The sequence below is a fragment of the Eumetopias jubatus genome, unplaced genomic scaffold, assembly GCF_037043125.1.
Source record: "Eumetopias jubatus isolate StellerSeaLion01/CBP00866 unplaced genomic scaffold, mEumJub1_p1.0 scaffold_6, whole genome shotgun sequence".
In the NCBI taxonomy this organism is placed as follows: Eukaryota; Metazoa; Chordata; class Mammalia; order Carnivora; family Otariidae; genus Eumetopias; species Eumetopias jubatus.
Window position 1 is genome coordinate 113,555,756 of NW_028274812.1, and position 22,070 is coordinate 113,577,825.

Sequence of the window (22,070 nt, forward strand, 5' to 3'; positions counted from 1 at the left end):
AAAAGAACCACCCACAAAGTGTTTAACCTGATTTTAACTCTCTCAGGGTTAGGGGACCAATAGGGAGGAGATGCATAATTGTCTCCTCTACACAGCCCTCCCCACTGGGCAGCAGGGATCCTGGTAGAGTGGCAGGGACAAGGAACCTGAGGATAAATATGCCCAGGATGTTCTGAGATGAGCACCAAATTCCCCTCCACCTTTGGGCAGGGTGGGGAGAGAGGAGGGGAGGCTCTCCGTGCCGCTGTGCATAGCTAAACCATGGCTCCTGGCACAAGCCACATCATTCATTCCTTTCTCACTCCAGCCTCAGTGAAGGAAAAAATGTGGAAAGGGTTAAAGGAGCCTGTCCATCTCTCTCTCTGAAGTCAAGGAGTGAATCAAGTACGTTAAATTTATACAGCTTTGAAATACAGACCAAAATATAAAATCAAATGTAGAACAGAGCAACAACAAAATGAAAATATCCCATAGACAAGTGGCTGTGGAGCCACAAAATTACTACATTAATATATAAGTGTATAGTAAAAGCAAATCACAAACAACCTGGAAATGACAGATAACCACTGTCCTCCCAATATCAGCACCACCTTCACTGGTGGGCTCAAAACATACTTCCGTGTGAGGCAGGAGTGTCAGGCTTGACCCCTAGATCTACCACCAATGAACTTAAACTCTCTGAGCCTCAATTTCCTCATTTTTATTTTATTTTATTTTTCCTGAGGTGCAATTAATTTATTTTCACACACTGAAGAGATGGGGGGATGGACCCATAGTGGGACTGGGGCTCTGTTGTCCCTGCGTCTAGTTTAACAAAATTCTCCTATTATTTGAGACAGTCCAAGGGATAGTAAATTCCTGAGAGTTTGAGGAAAATCAGAGGCTTTGGAGTCAGACTGGTTAAATAATCTATGAAAAGCATTTAGTATATAGTTGATGCTCCTGTTTTAGTGTCTACTTAAAAGTACTACCATCTTCATTCATTTATTTATTCATCTGGACATCTTATCAATTTCCTCATTTTTAAAAAAATTTTATTATGTTATGTTAGTCACCATACAATACATCATTAGTTTTTGATGTGGTGATCCACGATCCACTGTTTTTGTATAACACCCAGTGCTCCATGCAGTACGTGCCCTCCTTAATACCCATCACCGGGCTAACCCATCCCCCCACCCCCCTCCCCTCTTAAAACCCTGTTTGTTTCTCAGAGTCCACAGCCTCTCATGGTTCATCTCTCCCTCCAATTCCCCCCCTCCTTCATTTTTCCCTTCCTTCTCCTAATGTCCTCCATGCTATTCCTGATGTTCCACAAATAAGTGAAACCATATGATAATTGACTTTCTCTGCTTGACTTATCTCACTTAGCATCATCTCCTCCAGTCCCATCCATGTTGATGTACAAGTTAGGTATTCATACTTTCTGATGGCTGAGTAATATTCCATTGTTTATATGGACCGGCCAGGAATGGTATGAACACCATCTCATATAATATTCACAACCCTTATGAGATGGTGTTCATACCATTCCTGGCTGGTCCAGGCACTTTGAAAACCAAATTCCTATCTAAATAATCCATGTTCACCTCACAAATATTTACTGAGCTCTGGCAATGCCCCAGATGCTGCCATGCTGGAGGGGATTCAGCAGTTACAAAAAAGACAAAGTCTTTGTCTTCAAGAGTCTTACACTCTCATGGCCAGGGCAAGGGGCGGGGACAAGGGACATGTTAAGTACACAGATGAATATATACCAAGCCAGGTGTGGCGAAGTCCCATGAAGGAGGAAAAAAGCAGGGCAAGGAGAGCAGATAGTGCAGCAGAGAAACAACAGGGCATCATTAAAGTCCCCTTAAATGTGCAAACTGCACCTGGAAGTTACCTGCACGGTGGAGTGTAAAAACGCTACTGTGTAAAGCATCGGCTTCCACATGGGTAAATTACTGATATCCAGAAGGTCTTGATTAATTCCGGCAAATGTTCTTTTCAAACCTGCGCGTACGCCTTGTGGTGGCTCATTAGTGAATTTGAGAGAAGTCTGTCGTAAAAAGCAAACACTAGTTTTGTTTCTGTAAATTATTATAAAGGATAAAGTAGAAAGGACAATACTTCAGATAACAGTGTGCGTATGGTACATAAAATGTCAGTGGAAATTCTAAACTAATGACATCAATCATAGCTGAAACCCCATAAATTAGGACTGAGTCTTAGAACTCTTCTGCAGAAATATTTGCTATATAATATTGATGATTATAGTCAAGACCTTGACAATTATAAGATCTTGCAGACTCTGCTGGATCGAAAGCCCTGTCATGTTTTCATCTTTCAGTAATGTCACTATGCCATCTTTATTCAAATAACTCTTGAGGAAAAGACACTTATGTCACAGTAACAAACCTGAAGCAATGTAATTGGAAATTGATCATGGGGCTCAGTAGTTATCCACACTCGGAAGGAGTCATCATTGGCTTCAGTGGTGATTAATGTCTCTAGCAATTCTTCCATGAATTCTAGGCCAAGGTGACAATTTTGCAGTAATACCCAGCCACCCTGTATTCAAAAATGATTTCATATTAATTTCTTGTAATTTTTTCGCCATGATTTAAAAAAAAAAAACAAAATGTATAATTAAAAAAAAAAAACCCACCTTTGCTTAGGGCATGTAAATACTCTGTTTTGAGCACCTGATTTTAATGAAATGACTACACGTCAATACAAACATTTCTTCTGCTACTGGTAAGACTGGAATCAAGTACAATCAAAACGATTGTACTCTGCCATCTCTGGCTCAGAAGGAAACAAATTAAGAACTTGAAGTCTTGTGTAAGTATGGCACGTGCACCATCTAATGGTGGGAATGGGTATTTTGGAATTTGTAAAAGCTCATCCTAAAGTGAATCAGAACTGACTCACCCCCAAGCCAAATCATCCATAGACACAAAGAAGAGATGCACATTATCTCCTGAAAGTTGGCGACAATACATTTGGTGACTTGGGCTACCAGAATACTAAACCTTACTCTTTGTCATCACTCTTCCCATATAGACTCGAAACCACAAAACTTACTAAGCACTATTTTAATACTTGATAAAGCTATCTTTAGCAATATATAAGTCACAGAACCATCACTGTTCTATGAGAACATAGTTTAACCAGACAACATTTTGATACCCTTATATTAACGAGATCAGATCAATACAGCTACAAAATACTGAGCACAGTAAATACACAGTTTGTGTTTTATGCCTTCCACCGTGAGAGAAAATACAACTCAGACTGGCTTAAAGAGCAAAGCGGACATGTTGGCCTAGACAACTGGGGTGGCAGAGGAGGATGGACCTCACAGTTAAATTAGTTGGTGCCATCATGGATCCAGCTACTCGCTCGTTCTCCATTTTGTTCAACAATGTCAGCTTCATTCTAAATCTGGTGTCCCTCACGTGGCAAAGTGGCTGCACCTATTCCTGGGCTGTTGGTTTTATTTTTTCCCCTCATAATGTCATTATTATCAATATTTATCCCACCTTAAGAAACAGAACATGGAACTTATCAAAGCTAATATTCCAAAGAAGGTTAGTGTGAATGAGGTACTGAAATTTAAAAGTTTTTCATTCGTGGAAACTAAAGAAATTATTTAAGGTCCAAAGTTAAACTGTCAAATCACTCAATGGAGTGAATCATTTGATCTGAGTAAAAATAATAATATGTAATTGCCTTGATATATAGAAATTAGATAACAATATATTATTGTTATATATTGAATATAATTAAGTGATAAAGATAAAGGCTTCAGGCACTTGAAAATTAATGACTAACTTGAAAATTTGATGGACCAAGCAGAGACTTAGCTCATTAACCCTCTCTGGTCATTAATTCCCAAGGAAAAAGCTGCACCAAAGCTGCTACAGACTGTATGAGATCAAAAGCTTAAAAATAAACTGAGATCTTACTTTGTTTTTATAAGTGGTGCGATTTCTTATCACAGCTGAAATTGCTATCTACCAAGCATCTCTAGAAAATTAATGTTCTGTGTATTTATTAGGTGTGATGGAAAACATTTCTCAGCATTCCATCTAGCTTGCAATTTTCAATAAAAACCATTATCAATATTTAAGCATAACATCCTCAAATATTTCTTATTTGTCTGAAACTACCCATTAATGAAAAAAAAAGAAGTCTGACTTTAACCAAAAAATGAAATTTAACTGTCTTGGTCTGTCACTTCTTAAGCACTATTAATATTGATTGTGAAATTCCAGGTAGATTTGCATTCTTAGAAACCAGGGAGTGTGTCTGCCTAATTGTAAATATATATATATATATATATTTAGTGAAAATAAGATGGAGATTATACTATGGAAAATAAAACAAGCTTTCTGTGGGGATATCAGGAGCAAACCAGCTTGAGGTTTAATATTCACTGGTAATCAAAGGTTAACTATGCATCCATTAAAGTAATGGAAAACTGATGATGGAGCATCCGAGGCAGAATGCTTCAGCCACCACTGTGGCGGTCCAAGGTAGACCTGATGGCCAGAATGCTAATAGGAAGAATGATGCACTAGCACTAGCTGGCCTCGCTACCTACCTGCTGCATGGACATCTGAATCAGCTTTCTAGCATGTACCTCTTGTCCTTGTCCCATTGAGATAGTTCTGCACTCTGTAACATAGGAGAGGGATCACTACGATGAAACATAAATTTTATCACAGAATTGGGACAAAAAATCAATTTCTGAATGGCCATAGCCACCTTCCCTCCATGGCTTCTAAGAAAGCCCCTTGGGAATAAAACAGGTGTGGCCTATGGTTGTGTTGATGAGAGAAATAGGTGGGGAAAAACTGGAGGCACCACGTGAAGAAGTGAGGGCAAAAGGAGAGAGACAAAGGGCAAGGGGCTGGGCTTTTAGAGAGTTTGGGGCTGTTTGGAGATAAGGAGGAGAAAGAATGATGGTGGGAGAGGCAGCTACAATGCTATCACAGGTATTTAGAGGGAAAGAGGATTTTTGAGTTTTGCCGTATGTTTTGATTAGAATCTTTCTTTGGTGGTTTCACGGATACTTCCATGAAAATGTAATTGGGTTTTTATTCCTTTAAGATGTCAGGTCAAGCAGTGCTTTCTGTCTGTTTTGGTTTTGTTTGCATGGCTGCCCATTTTCTGAGATAGGACTCAAGGCAATTCGGCCCCAGGAGGGCTGCATTGAGGGCTGCATTGAAGGATAACTGCTCCTTAGACTAGATCACCACCTTGGAACTGAGTGTGAAGAGAAAGTGGAGGCCACTGTAAGATCAGAAGTGTGATAACAATTTGGGGGAGAATACGCTATTTAGGCTCATATTTTTTTTTAAAGATTTTATTTATTTGACAGAGAGACACAGTGAGAAAGGGAACACAAGTGGGGGGTGGGAGAGGGAGAAGCAGGCTTCCCGCCGAGCAGGGAGCCTGATGCGGGGCTCGATCCCAGGACCCTGGGATCATAACCTGAGCTGAAGGCAGACGCTTAATGACTGAGCCACGCAGGTGCCCCCATTTAGGCTCATTATTGAATCGGAGAATCCACTTGTGCTGTGCCATATGAACTCACTAAATGAAGAAGTCTATGAATCATGCTTGTGAAACTGGAACTGGAAATTAACTTTAAAAAATTTTTTTTTAATTCAACTTAGTTAACACAGAGTTACAGGGGTAGAATTTTGTGATTCATCCGTTGTATAGAACACTCAGTGCTCATTACATCACGTGCACTCCTTAATGCCCATCACCCAGTTACCCCATCCCCCCACCCCTCTCCCCTCCGGCAACCCTCAGTTTGTTCCCTACAGTTAAAAGAGTTTCTTATGGTTTGCCTCCCTGTCTGCCTTCATCTTCTTTTATTTTTCTTTCCCTTCCCCTATGTTCATCTGTTTTTTTCTTAAATTCCACATGTAAGTGAAATCATATGGTATTTGTCTTTCTCTGACTGACTTATTTCACTTAGCATAATGCCCTCTAATTCCATCCACATCATTGCAAGTGGCAAGATTTCATTCTTTTTGATGGCTGAGTAATATTCCAATGTATATATATACACATCTTCTTTATCCATTCATCTTTGAGAAGATATTTCATATGTCTGTTGGCCATCTGTATGTCTTCTTTGGAAAAATGTCTATTCATGTCTTCTGCCTGTTTTTTAAGTGGATTACTTGTCTTTTGGGTGTTGAGCTAAATAAGTTCTTTATAGATCTTGGATACTAGTCCTTTATCTGATATGTAATTTGCTCTTTCCATATTTTGGCTACTTTGGACAGTGCTGCTATAAACATTGGGGTGCATGTGCTCCTTTGAATCACTATGTTTGTATCCTTTGGATAAATACCCAGTAGTGCAATTGCTGGGTCATAGGGTAGTTCTATTTTTAACTTCTTGAGGAATCTCCATACTGTTTTCCAGAGTGGCTATACCAGATTAGATTCCTACCAACAGTGTAAGAGGGTTCCCCTTCTCCCCCATCCTCACCAACATTTGTTGTTTCCTGTGTTGTTAATTTTAGCTATTCTGACAGGTGTGGTTTTGATTTGTATTTCCCTGATGATGAGTGATGTTGAGCATCTTTTCATATGCCTGTTGGCCATCTATATGTCTTCTTTGGAAAAATGTCTATTCATGTCTTCTGCCCGTTTCTTAACTGGATTACTTGTCTTTTGGGTGTTGCGCTAAATAAGATCTTTATAGATCTTGGATTCTAGCCCTTTATCTGATATGTCATTTGCAAATATCTTCTCCCATTCCATAGGTTGCCTTTTAGTTATGTTGACTGTTTCCTTTTTATCTTGATGAAGTCCCAATAATTCATTTTTGCTTTTGTTTCCCTTGCCTTTGAAGACGTGTCTAGCAAGTCACTGTGGCCAAGGTCAAAAAGGTTGCTGCCTGTGTTCTCCTCTAGAATTTTGATGGATTCCTGTCTCACATTTAGGTCTTTCATCCATTTTGAGCTTATCTTTGTGATTGGTGCAAGAAAATAGTCCAGTTTCATTCTTCTACATGTGGCTATCCAATTTTCCCAACACGATTTGTTGAAGAGACTGTCCTTTTTCCATTGGATATTCTTTCCTGCTTTGTCAAAGATTAGTTGACCATAGAGTTGAGGGTCCATTTCTGGGCTCTCTTTTCTGTTCCATTGATCTATGTGTCTGTTTTTGTGCCAGTACCATACTGTCTTGATCATTACAGCTTTGTAATAAAGCTTGAAGTCCGGCATTGTGACGCCACCAGCTTTGATTTTCTTTTCAACATTCCTCTGGCTATTCGGAGTCTTTTCTGGTTCCAGACAAATTTTAGGATCATTTGTTCCAGCTCTGTGAAAAATGTTGATGGCATTTTGATAGGGATGGCATTGAATATGTAGATTGCTCTGGGTAGCACAGACATTTGAAGAATATTTATTCTTCCAATCCATGAGCATGGTACATTTTCCCATTTCTTTGTGTCTTCCTCAAGTTCCCTAATAAGTGTTCTATAGTTTTTAGAGTACAGATACTTTACCTCTTTGATTAGGTTTATTCATAGGTATCTTATGGTTTTTGGTGCAATTGTAAATGGGATCGATTTCTTAATTTCTCTTTCTTCTGTCTCATTGTTAGTGTATAGAAATGCAACTGATTTCTGTGCACTGATTTTAAATCCTGCCATTTGCTGAATTTCTGTATGAATTCTAGCAATTTTAGGGTGGAGTCTTTTGCATTTTCCACATAAAGTATCATGTAATCTGCGAAGAGTGAGTTTGACTTTTTTGCCAATTTGAATGCCTTTTATCTCTTTTTGTTGTCTGATCGCTGAGGCTAGAGCTTTTGTTACTATGGGGAACAACAGTGGTAAGAGTGGGCATCCCTGTCACCTTCCTGACCTTAGGGGAAAAGCTCTGTTTTTCCCCATTGAGAATGATATTTACTGGGGCCTTTCATATATGGCTTTTATGATATTGAGGTATGTTCCCTCTATCTCTACATTGTGGAGAGTTTTAATTAAGAAAGAATGCAGTATTTTGTCAAATGCTTTTTTCTGCATCAATTGAGAGGATCATATGGTTCTTGTCCTTTCTCTTATTAATGTGATGTATCACATTGATTGATTTGTGAATGTTGAACCACCCTTGCAACCCAGGAATAAATCCCACTTGGTCGTGGTGAATGATCCTTTTAATGTACTGTTGAATCTTATGGGCTAGTATCTCGGTGAGAATTTTGGCATCCGTGTCATCAGGGATATTGGTCCATAATTCTCCTTTTTGGTGGGGTCTTTGTCTGGCTTTGGGATCAAGGTAATAGTGGCCTAATAGGACAAGTTTGGAAGTTTTCCCTCCATTTCTATTTTTTGAAACAGCTTCAAAAGAATAGAATTAGTTCTTCCTTAAATGTTTGGTAGATCCCTTGTGAAGCCATCCAGCCCTGGACTCTTGTTTGTTGGGAGATTTTTGATTACTGCTTCAAGTTTGTTACTGGTTATGGGTCTGTTCAGGTTTCCTGTTTTTTCCTGTTTCAGTTTCCTAGAAACTGTTTCTAGGAATGTATCCATTTCTTCCAGATTGCCTAATTTGTTGGCATATAGTTGCGCATAATATATTCTTAAAATTGTTTGTATTTCCTTTGTGTTGGTTGTGATCTCTCCTCTTTCATTCATGATTTTATTAATTTGGGTCCTTTCTCTTTTCTCTTCGATAAGTCTGGCTAGGGGTTTATCGATCTTATTAGTGCTTTCAAAGAACCAGCTTCTCGTTTCATTGATCTGTTCTACTGTTCTTTTAGTTTCTATTTCATTGGTTTCTGTTCTAATCTTTATTATTTCTCATCTCTTGCTTGGTTTAGGCTTTATTGCTATTTTTTCTCCAGCTCCTTTAGGTGGAAGGTTAGCTTGTGTATTTGAGACTTTTCCAGTTTCTTGAGACAGGCTTGTATTGCTATGTACTTCCCTCTTAGGACCGCCTTTGCTGTATCCCAAAGGTTTTGACCAGTTGTGTTTTCACTTTCATTTGTTTCCATGAATTTTTAAAATTCTTCTTTAATTTCCTGGTTGACCCATTCATTCTTTAGTAGGATACTCTTTAACCTCCAAGTATTTGAGTTCCTTCCAAATTTCCTCTTGTGATTGAGTTCAAGTTTCAAAGCATTGTGGTCTGAAAATATGCATGGAATAATTCCAATTTTTGGTACTGGTTGAGACCTGATTTGTGACTCAGTATGTGATCTATTCTGGAGAATGTTCCATGTGCACTCAAGAAGAATGTGTATTCTGTTACTTTAGGATGGAGTGCTCTGTATATATCTGTGAAGTCCATCTGGTCCAGTGTGTCATTAAAAGCCCTTGTTTCCTTGTTGATTTTCTGCTTAGACAATCTGTCCATTGCTGTGAGTGGAGTGTTAAAATTCCCCTACTATTTTGTATTATTATCAATGTGTTTCTTTAATTTGGTTATTAATTGGTTTATATAACTGGCTGCTCCCAAGTTAGGAGCATAAATATTTATAATTATTAGACCTTCTTGTTGGAAAAACCTTTTAAGCATGATATAGTATTCCCCTTCATCCCTTACTATAGTCTTTGGTTTAAAATTTATTTTGTCTGAGATGAGGATTGCTACTCCAGCTTCTTTTGATGTCCATTAACATGATAACTCGTTCTCACCTCCTCATTTTCAATCTGGAGGTGTCTTTGGGTCTAAGATGGGTCTCTTGTAGACAGCATATGGATGGGTCTTGCTTTTTTATCCAATCCGATACCCTGTGTCTTTTGGAGCATTTAGCCCATTTACATTCAGAGCAACTATTAAAAGATATGAATTTAGTGCCATTGTATTACCTGTAAAGTCACTGTTTCTTTATATTGTCTCTTTTCCCTTCTGGTCTATGTTACCTTTGGGCTTTCTCTTCACTTACAGAATCCCCTTTAATATTCTTTACAGGGATGTGTTAGTGATCACAAATTCTTTTAGTTTCTGTTTGTCCTGGAAGCTTTTTATCTCTCTTTCCATTCTGAATGACAGCCTTGCTGGATAAAGTATTCTTGCCTGCATGTTTTTCTCATTTAGTACACTGAATAGATCATGCCAGCCCTTTCTTGCCTGTCAGGTCTCTGTGGACAGGTCTGCTACCAGTCTAACATTTCTACCCTTGTAGATTAAGGATCTCTTGTCTCAAGCTGCTTTCAGGTTTTTTTCTTTATTTCTGAAATTTGCAAGCTTCACTATTATATGTTGGGGTATTGATCTATTTTTTTTTAGGGGGTTCTCTGTGCCTCCTTGACTTGAATGCCTGTTTCTTTCCCCAGATTAGGGAAGTTCTCAACTATGATTTGTTCAGATATACCTTTTGTCCCTCTCTCATTTTTCTTCCTCTGGGACCACAATTATTCTAATATTGTTTCGCTTTATGGTATCACTGATTTCTCAAAGCCTCACCTCATGATGCATTAGTTGTTTTTCTCTCTTTACCTCAGCTTTCTTCCTTTCCATAATATTTTTCTTCTATGTCAGTGACTCTTCTGCCTCATTTACCCTAGCCATTAGAGCATCCACTTTAGACTGCACCTCAGTTAAAACATTTTTAATTTCAGCCTGATTAGATTTTACTTCTTTTAATTCTGCACTAAGGGATTCTTTAGTGTCTTTTATGCTTTTTTCAAGCCCAGCTAGTATCTTTATGATCATTATTCTAAATTCTAGGTCCAACATTTTACTTATATCCATATTGATTAAATCTATGGCAGAGAGTATTATCTCTGGTTCTTTCTCTTGTTGTAAATTTCCCCTTCTAGTCATTTTGTCCAGAGAAGAATAGATGAACGAGACAACAAAATAAAAAATATCAACCACGACCCCAGTGAAGTATACACTAGACAAATCTGAAGAGATCAGAAACCAAATAAAAAGAAAAAAGGGAAGCGGGGGCAGAGAATATAATCTAACAGACACTAGATCCCAAAATAGTAAAGAAATAAAAACATATATATATATAAGAAATAAAAACATATATATACAAATAAAAACATATATATAATATAAATAAAATTGAATACAGTGAAAGGAAGCCAAAAATGAAGAACATATCTACAAAATATAAATGTAAAAATGAAAATTAAAAAAAAGACTTAAAAGAAGAGTTGATACAGTAAGATGCTAGTTGAAAAGGAAAAAAACGAGAGAAAGAAATTTTTAAACTGAAAGACTAAAGAATCATGAGACAAAACCTCAAATTCTGTATGCTATTTTCCCCTAGCTCAGGAGTTTTTCAGTTCTGTGTGATCCATAAACTTGGTATTAGCCTGATGTTCCTGTTGGTCTTCAGGAGGAGGGGCCTGTTGCACTGATTCTCAGGTGTCTTTGCCTGGGCAGAGTCACACCACCCCTTGTCAGGGGGCCGGGCTCAGTGTAAACTGCTTTGGGTTGCTCTATGTGGCTTTTGTTCTCTGAAGGCTTTTCACACCACTTTAGAGGATGAAAAAAAATGGCAGCACCCCAATCTCCAGCCCCAGAGCTGAACAGTTGTGGCCCCCACTCTTGAGTGCACCCTCAGGGAAAAACAGTCAATCACTTCTGTGTGCACCAAACTCTGCAGACTCCTGTGGTGCACACCTGCACCAATCCTCCCTGGGGGGAGGGGGGTCTCACCATGGCTCCACTGCGTGCTGGGCCCCACGCTTGGAGTGATCACCAGATCATGCGCCCACCTGCACCATTCCTCCCGGGGAAAGGAGCAGGGTCTCACAGTTGTTCTGCCACTTGCTGAGCCCCCACTGGGGAGTAGTCCCCAAATCCTGCCATGGTTCATGGTTTATGGCAAATGGAGCTGAGAGGCCACTCCAAGTCTTGCTGGTTGTAGCTGGCTTCCCTGCTCCAATGCTTGGAAACTCTGCCACACTCAGGCACCCACTTTTTTTCTGTTACCCCAGGGATCCTGAGACCACACTGTTCCACCTAGCATTCTGCCCCCCTTTGCCACCTGAGCACCTTTCAGGCAGGGATGTCCTTCACAGGAGCAGACTTCTAGAAGTTCTGATTTTGCGCTCAGCTGCTGTATTACTTTCCAATGCTGATTTATGGAGGCTCCCTTACCCCACAGTTTATCTTCCAATATATTGCCTTGGATCCATTTCTCCGCACCTCCTACCTTGCGGAAAGTGGTCACTTTTCTATTTATAAATTGCAGCAATTCTTTTCTTAGATTTCAGGTTCAATTCACAGATGTTCAGAATGATTTGATAGATAGCTAGATGAATTTAGGGGACCAGATGAAATGAGGGTCTCCTACTCTTCTTCCATCTTTCCTCCTCCTCAATATCTTTACTTCTTATAGTTCTATACAGGTTTTCTATTACTTCTTGAGTAACTTCCAGTAGTTGTCTCTTGCTAATAATTTGCCCACTTCATTCAGGTTACCTAATTTATTGGCATAATCATTGATAGTATTCTCTCATGATCCTTTTAAAATTTTTGTTAGGTCAATAGTGATATTCCCCCTGTCATTCCTGATTTTAGTAATCTTAGTCTTCTTTCCTTTACTCTTGGTCAAACGGAAGATTTGTCAATTTTGTTTTCTTTTTTCTTCCTTTTTTCCTTTCCTTTCTTTTTCCTTTCTTTTTCTTCCTTCCTCTCTCTTTTTCTTTCTTTACTTTTCTCTTTCTTTCTTTCTTTCTCTCTTTCTTTCTTTCTTTTCTTTCTTTCTTTCTTTTTCTTTCTTTCTCCCTTTCTTTCTTTCTTTCTTTCTTTCTTTCTTTTTCTTTCTTTCTTTCTTTCTTTTTCTTTCTTTCTTTCTTTTTCTTCTTTCTTTCTTTCCTTTCTTCCTTCCTTCCTTCCTTCCTTCCTTTTTTCTCTTTTCTTTCATTTTTTGTTTTTGTTTGTTTTTTATTGTGAAGTAATGGCATACATTATCCATTATGGAGACTTTCCCTTTTCTTAAATTTAAGGTTCTTTTTCTCCCATAACCCTTGGGACTCACTTCCCAGTCTAACAAGTTCTGGGAGTGAATTTCCCCGTGCTACTCTTTATTTCCCTTGTCATCAAATGTTCACTTACACCTTTATGACTTTGGGCAAGTTACTGATCATAAAATTATATTTTCTGATCTTTATAAAAGGATAATTTAAATTAACCTCTTTGCATATTCCACAGTCTTGTGGAGTGGGGGTGGGGCCCTATGGAGTGGGGCTCAATATATTACCAACATTCTAATTTTTTTTAAACTAATGGCTGTTAGGTATTTGTTGATCTTTTCAAAGAAGATAGTTTTGATTTGTTGATCCTTTGTTGTTGTCTATTCTCCATTTCATTTTTTTTCCCACTGAAATATTTATTGTTTCCTTTTATTTGCTTTGGATTTAATTTGCTCTTCTTTTCCTAGTATTTTAAGGTTATTGACTTGCAATCTTTCTTCATTTTTAACATGTCAATAAATATTTCATAAATTTTCTGAATGGTCTGGAACAACTAGATTGATTGACATTGGAAAAGTGAGCAAGCTTTGCACTTAGGAGGAGAAAGGTCTCAAAGGGCAGGGGTCAGTGAGATAAAAGACAGTACAATTCTAGGGGCATCTGGGTGGCTCAGTCAGTTAAGCAGCTGCCTTGGCTCAGGTCATGATCCCAGGGCCCTGGGATCGAGCCCTGCATCAGGCTCTCTGCTCAGCGGGGAGCTTGCTTCTCCCTCTCCCTCTGCATGCCACTCTGCCTACTTGTGCTCTCTCTCTCTCTCAAGTAAATAAAATAAATAAATAAATAAATAAAGATTTAAAAGGCAGTACAAGTCTAAATTTCTAGAGATGTGGTAGAAAGATGCCATAACATCACAAGAGGAACTCTCAAAAGAAGAATGGTTGCAGAGGGTATTGTAGGAAGTGTTGCTGCAGGTAAAAAAGTATAATTACACTTTGGTGGTTTAGGTTTTTTTGTTTGTTTGTATTTGAGAACTCTAATAAGAATTCAACTGCCTTTCCATTTCTTTCCAAAATCAGGCTTGTGTCTCTTTCACTTTTCCTCTATGTTTTATTATTATTTCTAAATAAGTAATTTTTTAAAAAAGATTTTATTTATTGATTTATTTGTCAGAGAGAGAGAGCGCACAAGCAGGGGGAGTGGCAGGCTCCCCACTGAGCAAGGAGCCTGATGTGGCACTTGATCCCAGGACCCTGGAATCATGACCTGAGCCAAAGGCAGATACTTAACTAACTGAGCCACCCAGGCATCCCTCTAAATAAGTAATATATGCTCATAGTGAAAGCACTGGAAAATACAAGAGAGTATAAGGAAGGAAATGAAATTCATGAATAATCCTCCCTAGATTTTCATTCTTATCTTTTTAATATGCATAATCCACAATCACCCTCATTTTAAAATTCAAAATGTTATGAAAACTGAAAATTTTGCACAAAATCATTGTAATGACAAAAATTGACCTGACGGGTATGAAGCTATTTATAGATTTTATTTATCCCTATCTCTATGAATATTAATACTCTTACCTGCACTATATTATATAACATATGAAATATTACCTTTCCAAAAGCTGGAATATTCTGATTTCTGAAACATATCTGGTTCCAAGGGTTTTGAGTAAGGGATTGTAGACCCACCTGAATTAAAAATTTTCTATCTACCTATCTACATATTATATATATACATACTCATTTATGTTATTTTAAATCTCTCCTTCTTAACAGTATATTGTGAGCATTTTACTGTCATTAAATATTATTGGAAAAGTTTTTAATGGTGGCACAACATTCCATCATGTTGATGCATCCTTGTTCATTCAATCCTTTTGTATATTTAAGACATTTTCAATTTCTCAGTATTATAAATAGCGCTAGATGAAATATTTTTGTATATAAATCTTGATATGTATCTCTTGATATGTTCTTAGAAGAAATTCATACATATAGAATAGTTAAGACAAAGCACACAAATATTTTAGATTTGTGATATATATATATATTAAAAAGGACTGCCAGTGTCTCCAGCTGAAATGGAATGCTGTCATTCCCAGCCCACATATCTATCCTCTTTTATGCTTTATTAATACTGCTTTGACATACAGAAGTTTCAAAACTTCATCCAGTCAAACTACCTGCCTTGGTTTTAGAGTCTGGTATTATGATTAAGAAAATCTTAGCTACCCCAATAGTATCAATATATTCTTTTTTTTCTTTTATAGCTTAATTAATCTAGACTTTACTTTGGAGTTTAAAGTGAGATAAAATTCTTACTTTTTCCTAAAGTTAACCAGCTATCCTAACAATGTTTATTGACTAATCCATTTTTCCTCCATTGATTTGAAATGTGAATCTTATCATAGACTCAGCTATTATAGATAGTAGAGCTAATTTGAGGCCTTTCATTTTGCTTGATTGATCTGTTTATCTACTCTGAGCCAGTTCCACACTGACTAAATTATTGCCATTTGATAAAGGTTTACAAATCTGGTGGTGCTTGCTCCCCATTATTCTTTTTCCTTTTCAAAACTTTCTTGGTTATTCTTGTCCATTTCTTGTTCTAGATGATCTAAGATCCCTCTACTATCCAATCAGAACAGAAAATATAGTTGGAATTTCAATTAGACTTGCATTCAATTTATATATTAATTTAGAGACTATTGACATCTTTACAATATTGAATCTTTACACTGGGAATGTGGTTTAACTCTCCATTATTTCTAACCTACTTTTATGCCTCTAAGAAAGTTTTATAGTTTTCTTCTAATAGATATTTTAAAAAATTATTTCTCAGTTTTATTTTTATTGCTATAGTGAATGGGATCTTAACATTTTATTTTACAAGAATGCTCCATTAACTTTTTTATATATTTATTTTGTGACCAGCCACCTTACCAAACTGTCCCGTTAAATCTAATAGTTTTTCAGTTGATTCATTTGCTTTTAGTTACACAATTGCATTGCCTGAGAGTAATGATGATTTTTGTCCCTCCTTTCCACTACTTATATCTTTTATTTATGGTTCTTACAATATATTAGCTACATCTTCCACAACAATGCCAAATAATAGTGGTGATAGCAGACATCTTTATCTTATTTCTGACTTTAATGTGTCTAGTTGGTTACCAGTAAGTAAAATGTTGATGTCTGAAGTTCATATTCACTACCATATTAAAATATTCTTCTGTTTCAACTTCTTATAAGTCAAATACAAATGCTGAATTTTTATAAAATGCCTTTTTAGCATTTATCAAGGTAATAATATGATTGTCTAAGGAAAAGCCTTCTACTTCTTGTTGTGATGAGATTTCTTAACTCTATATCCTTCTTATATTCATCTATGCATTTCTACTTGGTCAAGGCAAATTATTACTTTTTATGCATGTTATTTTTTTAATTTTATAATGATTTCTTCTTGTTTGCATTTTAGTCAAGATCCATTTATATTGATAAGTAGGATCAATCTGTAGTTTTGTTTCTTTTATGAAGTTACTATCTTGTCTGTTTATATCAAGATAATGCTATTGTCTTAAAATAAAGAGGAAAATATATCCTCTTTCTCCTTGTCCTGAAATGGAATAAAACATGAAATTTCTAAAGGATTTACTAAAAATATCATCCAAGCCCAGGGCCTTTGCTGAGGTCATAGTTTAAAAACTTCTAATTTTTCTCATCTTGATTATTGGTGTATTCAGGTTTTTCTATCTTTTCTGAGAACATTTTGTAAATTTGTATTTTTTTACAAACTTGTGAATTTTAATGGTATTTTAAAGGTTATTACCATAACTATATACTACTCTCTTACTTAAATTTTTTCATCTGTATATGTTTTTATACCCACTTTCTCATTCCTTCCTCTGTATATTTGTGGGTTTGTATTTTGCTTGTTCCCTTTCATTTGTGTTTGGATTCTATTTTCAAACCCCTCCTTCCTCTGGGACCCCTTTTCTCCCTTATCCAGGTTCTGGTAGGGTTCTCATGCTAAAGCCTTCTGTCTCTTCTCCCTCTTCACCAGGCACCCAGTGCTTCTGAGCAGAATTTATCTGTTCCAAATCTCTCACTGCAGAGTCTGACAGGCACCTGACAATATCCATAGTGATAAGTTTTGATTTTCTTACAAAAATATATTTGACTCGGGCCCATCCCTCAAGTTGCTGTCTGTTAACTGGTTAATTCATCCAAGGAAGGTAGTGAGAGGGAATGAAAGAGCACACCACTGTAGTGGGATTTGGAAGCCCTGAGATAAGGCCTGACCTTATCTGTCCCCCCTAAGACCTGTCCCCAACTAGCTGTCTGACCTGATCTTCAGACCTTAGTTTCCCCAGCTATAAAATAAGGTAGTTGGATTTCAAGATTTCCAGCCTATTTACCTTGAGCATTCTGTGATTATCTATTATCCAATTACCCAAATAAAATATTTGTGGTAGAGACTAGATTAATATGTTATTCTGTCTATATAATAGTTCCATTTTCACAGCTATTTTAGGGATTTTTTTTTAATCCAAAGCAGTGAAGAGCATGAGAATCTCTAGCATTCTTGAAAATTATTCAGCAAAGAGTTCTTTATAAAAATCGTTGGGTCCTTCAGGATCAGATCTACTCTGTTTTAGCATCCTAATAAAATAACCAATAGAAACTTGAACAATTGTTGGAAAAACTAAAGTCATGACAAGAAATGAAAATCACCAAATTGCCAAGCAAAGTAGTATGATAACATGTAATAACACTAAAGGTAATAGCACAACTCCAGCCTTATGGATTCATTTAATGTCATGGTTATAATTTCTCCCCATGGAGACCTTGAATTTCTTAATTCTATTCTTAAACTCTTGTCCTAGACAATAGCACTATTTTCAGGTAACATCTGACATTGTAATTCTAGTTGGAAATACACACATCTTCTAGGAAAAATATCTCCTCCTAAGAAATGACCCCACTCTAGCTCCATACATTGGGTTCCTGCTATGAACCCATCTCTGCAACAGCAGTTCATTGATTGGTCCAGGAAGGAGCACATGACCAAAGCAAAACCAATTAATTTCTTCCCTTGATATTTGGGCTTCAGACCAAGAGAGTAAAAGGACTTTCCCTGAGAGTGCTGAACTTACTGAACATGTAAGCAGTGAAGCTCATGAGCCACCAGAGACCAAGAGTTCTGTCACATGGAGATTGGTTCATAGTAAGACAGGGAAAAGAAACCCATAAGCAGAGAGAAGTGGGGCAGCTAGAGAAAGCAATGGGACAAAACTCCATAGAGGAATACATCTGAGGGAGATTTGCAAACTACAGGGCTGCAAGAGAGGCATCACTCTTAGACCAATGAAGATGACTGGCATGTTGCCATAAATACCAGAGCAACACAGCCTACATTAAAGGTGGTTAATGAGACTTAATCAGGAACAGTTGCTATTAGAACCTGGGAGCTCTATCAGTGTTCAGACTGAAGAAAGTGACGGATTCATTCAAACACGGATCCATACAAACGTAGAAGGGTGTGGTGACAATAGAGCAAAGTCAAGATGAAGAAAGAGGGAATGAACACAGACAATGCTACCCTCAGCTAATGGTTTACAGTAATTTCTTTGTGCAGGACACATGGTGAATACTCAGAGAGGAATGAACTGATTTTATATCATGTCATGTTAACATAATAATGAACTCAATGTAAGTTTTATTTCATAGTGTAGGTTTAGTTATTCATAATCAATCACTTTAATAATTTTCATAAAGACATGAATGAGTTAAACCAATAAGGTATAGATATAGAGATCTGAATCTGAAAGATACCAAATGGCAATTCCAAACACATTCTGATGTCCAGAGTATGAAGAGCAGATAAACAGCCCTCCTACAAACAGCCATCCTATAAAAGGGTGACTCACTCTTACCAAGATGTGCTCTGCCTCATACAGATCCTTGCCTCAGTAACTGCTCTCACTACTTGTGTGTTTCTAACTCCTTGCCCTGCCTCCTCCCCCTGGAGCTACTTTCCTTCTACCGCCTACCATCCCACCTGGTGAAATTTTATCTATTTTTTAGATCCTACTCAAAATATCATCACTGTGATGCTTTCCTCTGTTCCCCTTGCAGTCTGAGTAGGTCTGAATCTTGTAGTCTGGTGTGTCTGGATAACTCCTACAGCATTGTCACAATTACGTGCTTACATGTCTGTCTTTCCCAGCTATGTTGTAGTCATCTCTGTACTTCTTGAATCTAGCTTGCTGCCTGTACTAAAGGGTTATTGAATGAATAAATCCCTCAGTGGAATGTTACTCAGCCATCAGAAAGGATGAATACCTACCATTTACATCGACATGGATGGATTATGCTAAGTGACATAAGTCAATCAGAGAAAGACAATTATCATATGGTTTCACTCATATGTGGAATATAAGAAATAGCACAGAGGACCACAGGGGAAGGGAGGGAAAACTGAAGGGGAAGAAATCAGAGAGGGAGACAAACTATGAGAGACTCTTGACTCTGGGTCAAATTGAGGGTTGCCAAAGGGGAGGTGGGTGGGGGATAGGGTACCTGGGTGATGGACATTAAAAAGGGCACGTGATGTAATGAGCACTGGGTGTTATATGCAACTAATGAATCATTGAACACTACATCAAAAACTAATGAGGTACTCTATGTTAGCTAATTGAATTTAAATTTTTAAAAAAAGTTGCATAAAAAAAAAGAATGAATAAGTCCCTAATTGCTGTGTGTCATAGTGGTTACAGTTTTTTAATTTGTGACCAAATAGACTTTTCTGCAATTTTATATGGACATGGCAATACCCCTGTATGTTCATTCTTGTTAGTCTGCTATCCGTGTGCTATGTTCCTCTGCTTACAACTTAAAAAAAAAAAAATAACAAAAATAACAAGCGTGTTCTTCTCTGCACAAAGGTATCTGTATCATACCCACACTCTAGGAGATTTAAAAAGGGAGGAAAGGGTTTAATATTTTTTCTAACTCAGTTTTGTAGATACACTTCTAAGATTCAGTTATGAAATTATGAAAGGCAAGGTTTGAGACAAAAATATGGAAGCTTTGCTAAATTGCATAGATTTCTGATCATACCCAGCTTCAGTTTCTTGGCCAATGCATCAATTTGAATTGTGGGATCAGATCCCATGGACAGGAAACATATCAAAGGTGTCCGTGTATCACTTTCTTCCCAAGTTTTCTCCAGGTTTAAGATAACTGGTTCTGTGTACTTCTCCTCCAAAGAATCTGCAATATACTTCCTTGCTTGAAAAACAGTACGGTCTGGGCACCAAGACCTAGAAATGAATACAAGTTAGAGGGAAAAATTCAGTGTGTTCATTTTTTATTCTATTTAATTCTAAGCATGTAAAGAACATATTTAATTAGCAAAGGACAAAAAGGTAATCCTCCCTTTTGCAGGTCCGTGAAAGGATGGGAAGTTTTTCCATCCCTGGATGAATATCAATTTAATCATGTGGTTTTGGTATGAGGCACTGGCAAGAAATAGGGGAGAGCCGGTAACAACAGAGTCTGTTGCCAATCTGGAAGGAAACTTAGAAGCCAGCTGATCCAATTGTCTCATTTTCAGAAAGACCAATTACTCTGAAGCTTTAATTAGTTATTTTTTTAAATCACATCAATGATGGGGCGCCTGGGTAGCTCAGTTGGTTAAGCGTCTGACTCTTAATTTCGGCTCAGGTAATGATCTCAAGATTGTGAGGTCAAGCCCTGCATTGAGAGTCTCTCTCTCCCTCTCCCTCTGCCCCTCCCCCACCTTGCTCCCATACACATGTTCTCTCTCTCTAAACGTAAATAAATATTTTTAAAAAATCACATCACTGATTATCTCTAGTCACTGAAGCTATCACCTTCAGGTAAGCAATTCCTCATTCAGACCAATCCACAGGAGCACATTCATTCTTTGACAAATATTTATCATGTGCCGACGACACATCAGGCCCCACTTTAGGTGTGGGGACTCAGCAAGACACAAGGGGAGGTGTCCTCTACCAGCTCCTGAACACGACGGGGGCCAAAGTGCTGCCCACTCGGAAGCTCTGCAGTCTCCAAGGGGTGAATTAAAGTGTCCAAGTTGTCAAAAGGAGGTTGATCAACAAGCGTGTATTCAATACCATCTGTGTAGCCCACACTGTACAGTAGGTTCTATACACAGCAACAGATCAAATAAATATCATTTGATATTTGGTATTTTAGATCATAGACAAGCTCTATGGATTCTTATTTGCTAGTAGATTATATTATTTGTTTGACATGGGTTCAATTTTTAAATAATAGATAAAAGATAGACACATCTATTCCAATGAAAACAAGTAGCCCTGGGGTGGCTCAGTCAGTTAAGCTTCCGACTCTTGGTTTCGGCTCAGGTCATGATCTCAGGTCGTGAGGTAGAACCCCACGTTAGGCTCCGTGCTTGGCATGGAGTCTGCTTGAGATTCTCTCTCCCTCTGCCCCTCCTGCTCATGCTCCCTCTCTCTCTGAAATAAAAAATCTTAAAAAAAAATGACAAGTAGCCCTTTCATACTCTGTACATCATGAGGTCACCACTGCTGACCACTCTGATGACCCTCAAAGAGTGGACAACATCCAGGAAACAACTTGTTCTAAGAAATACAAGGTCAGGTATATAATATTAGGAAGACAGAAACTACTCCAAAATCATCCTACATCTTTTTGTTGTTCTTTTTGTGGTCCCATCTACTCCCCCACTCCACCCTCCTGCCTTGCCCATCAATCACACACACACACACACACACACACACACACACACACACACACACACACCCCTACCTCCCAATATAGAAGCCTTCTTTGAGCTCCTGGATACTTAGAAAACATGAAAAGTGAGAAGGAAAAGAAAAGAAAAGGAAGAATTTTCTTCCTTAACATCAATTTCCAAGTTTATTTCTACTTTTAATAGCCAAAACAGCATTTATACATTTCAATAGGCAATTCTTGGCTTTTTTCTCAGGTAAAATTGAATTTTAGCTTATAGACTAATTGCCTGGCAACTCTGTGAGGTCTAATTTTTTTTAAGAAGTAAATTCAACAATAAATGATTCACTCAATGGTAAATAATGAAAAAAGGGAATATCAAAGGCATATTTTTCA

At 37.6% G+C, this 22,070-nt stretch overlaps 1 protein-coding gene across 1 annotated transcript in view; it reads right to left on the reverse strand.

The window, feature by feature from the left end:
• Positions 1–22,070, reverse strand: part of DNAH8 (dynein axonemal heavy chain 8) — a 395,922-nt gene that overhangs the window by 75,126 nt on the left and 298,726 nt on the right. Inside the window, exons 81-84 of the mRNA XM_088024365.1 lie at positions 20,034–20,236; positions 4,592–4,665; positions 2,401–2,553; positions 1,886–2,041 (exon numbers count right to left, since the gene is read on the reverse strand). Of these exons, the coding sequence (XP_087880491.1) occupies positions 1,886–2,041; positions 2,401–2,553; positions 4,592–4,665; positions 20,034–20,236 (586 nt within the window). The remainder of the gene's footprint in view (positions 1–1,885; positions 2,042–2,400; positions 2,554–4,591; positions 4,666–20,033; positions 20,237–22,070) is intronic.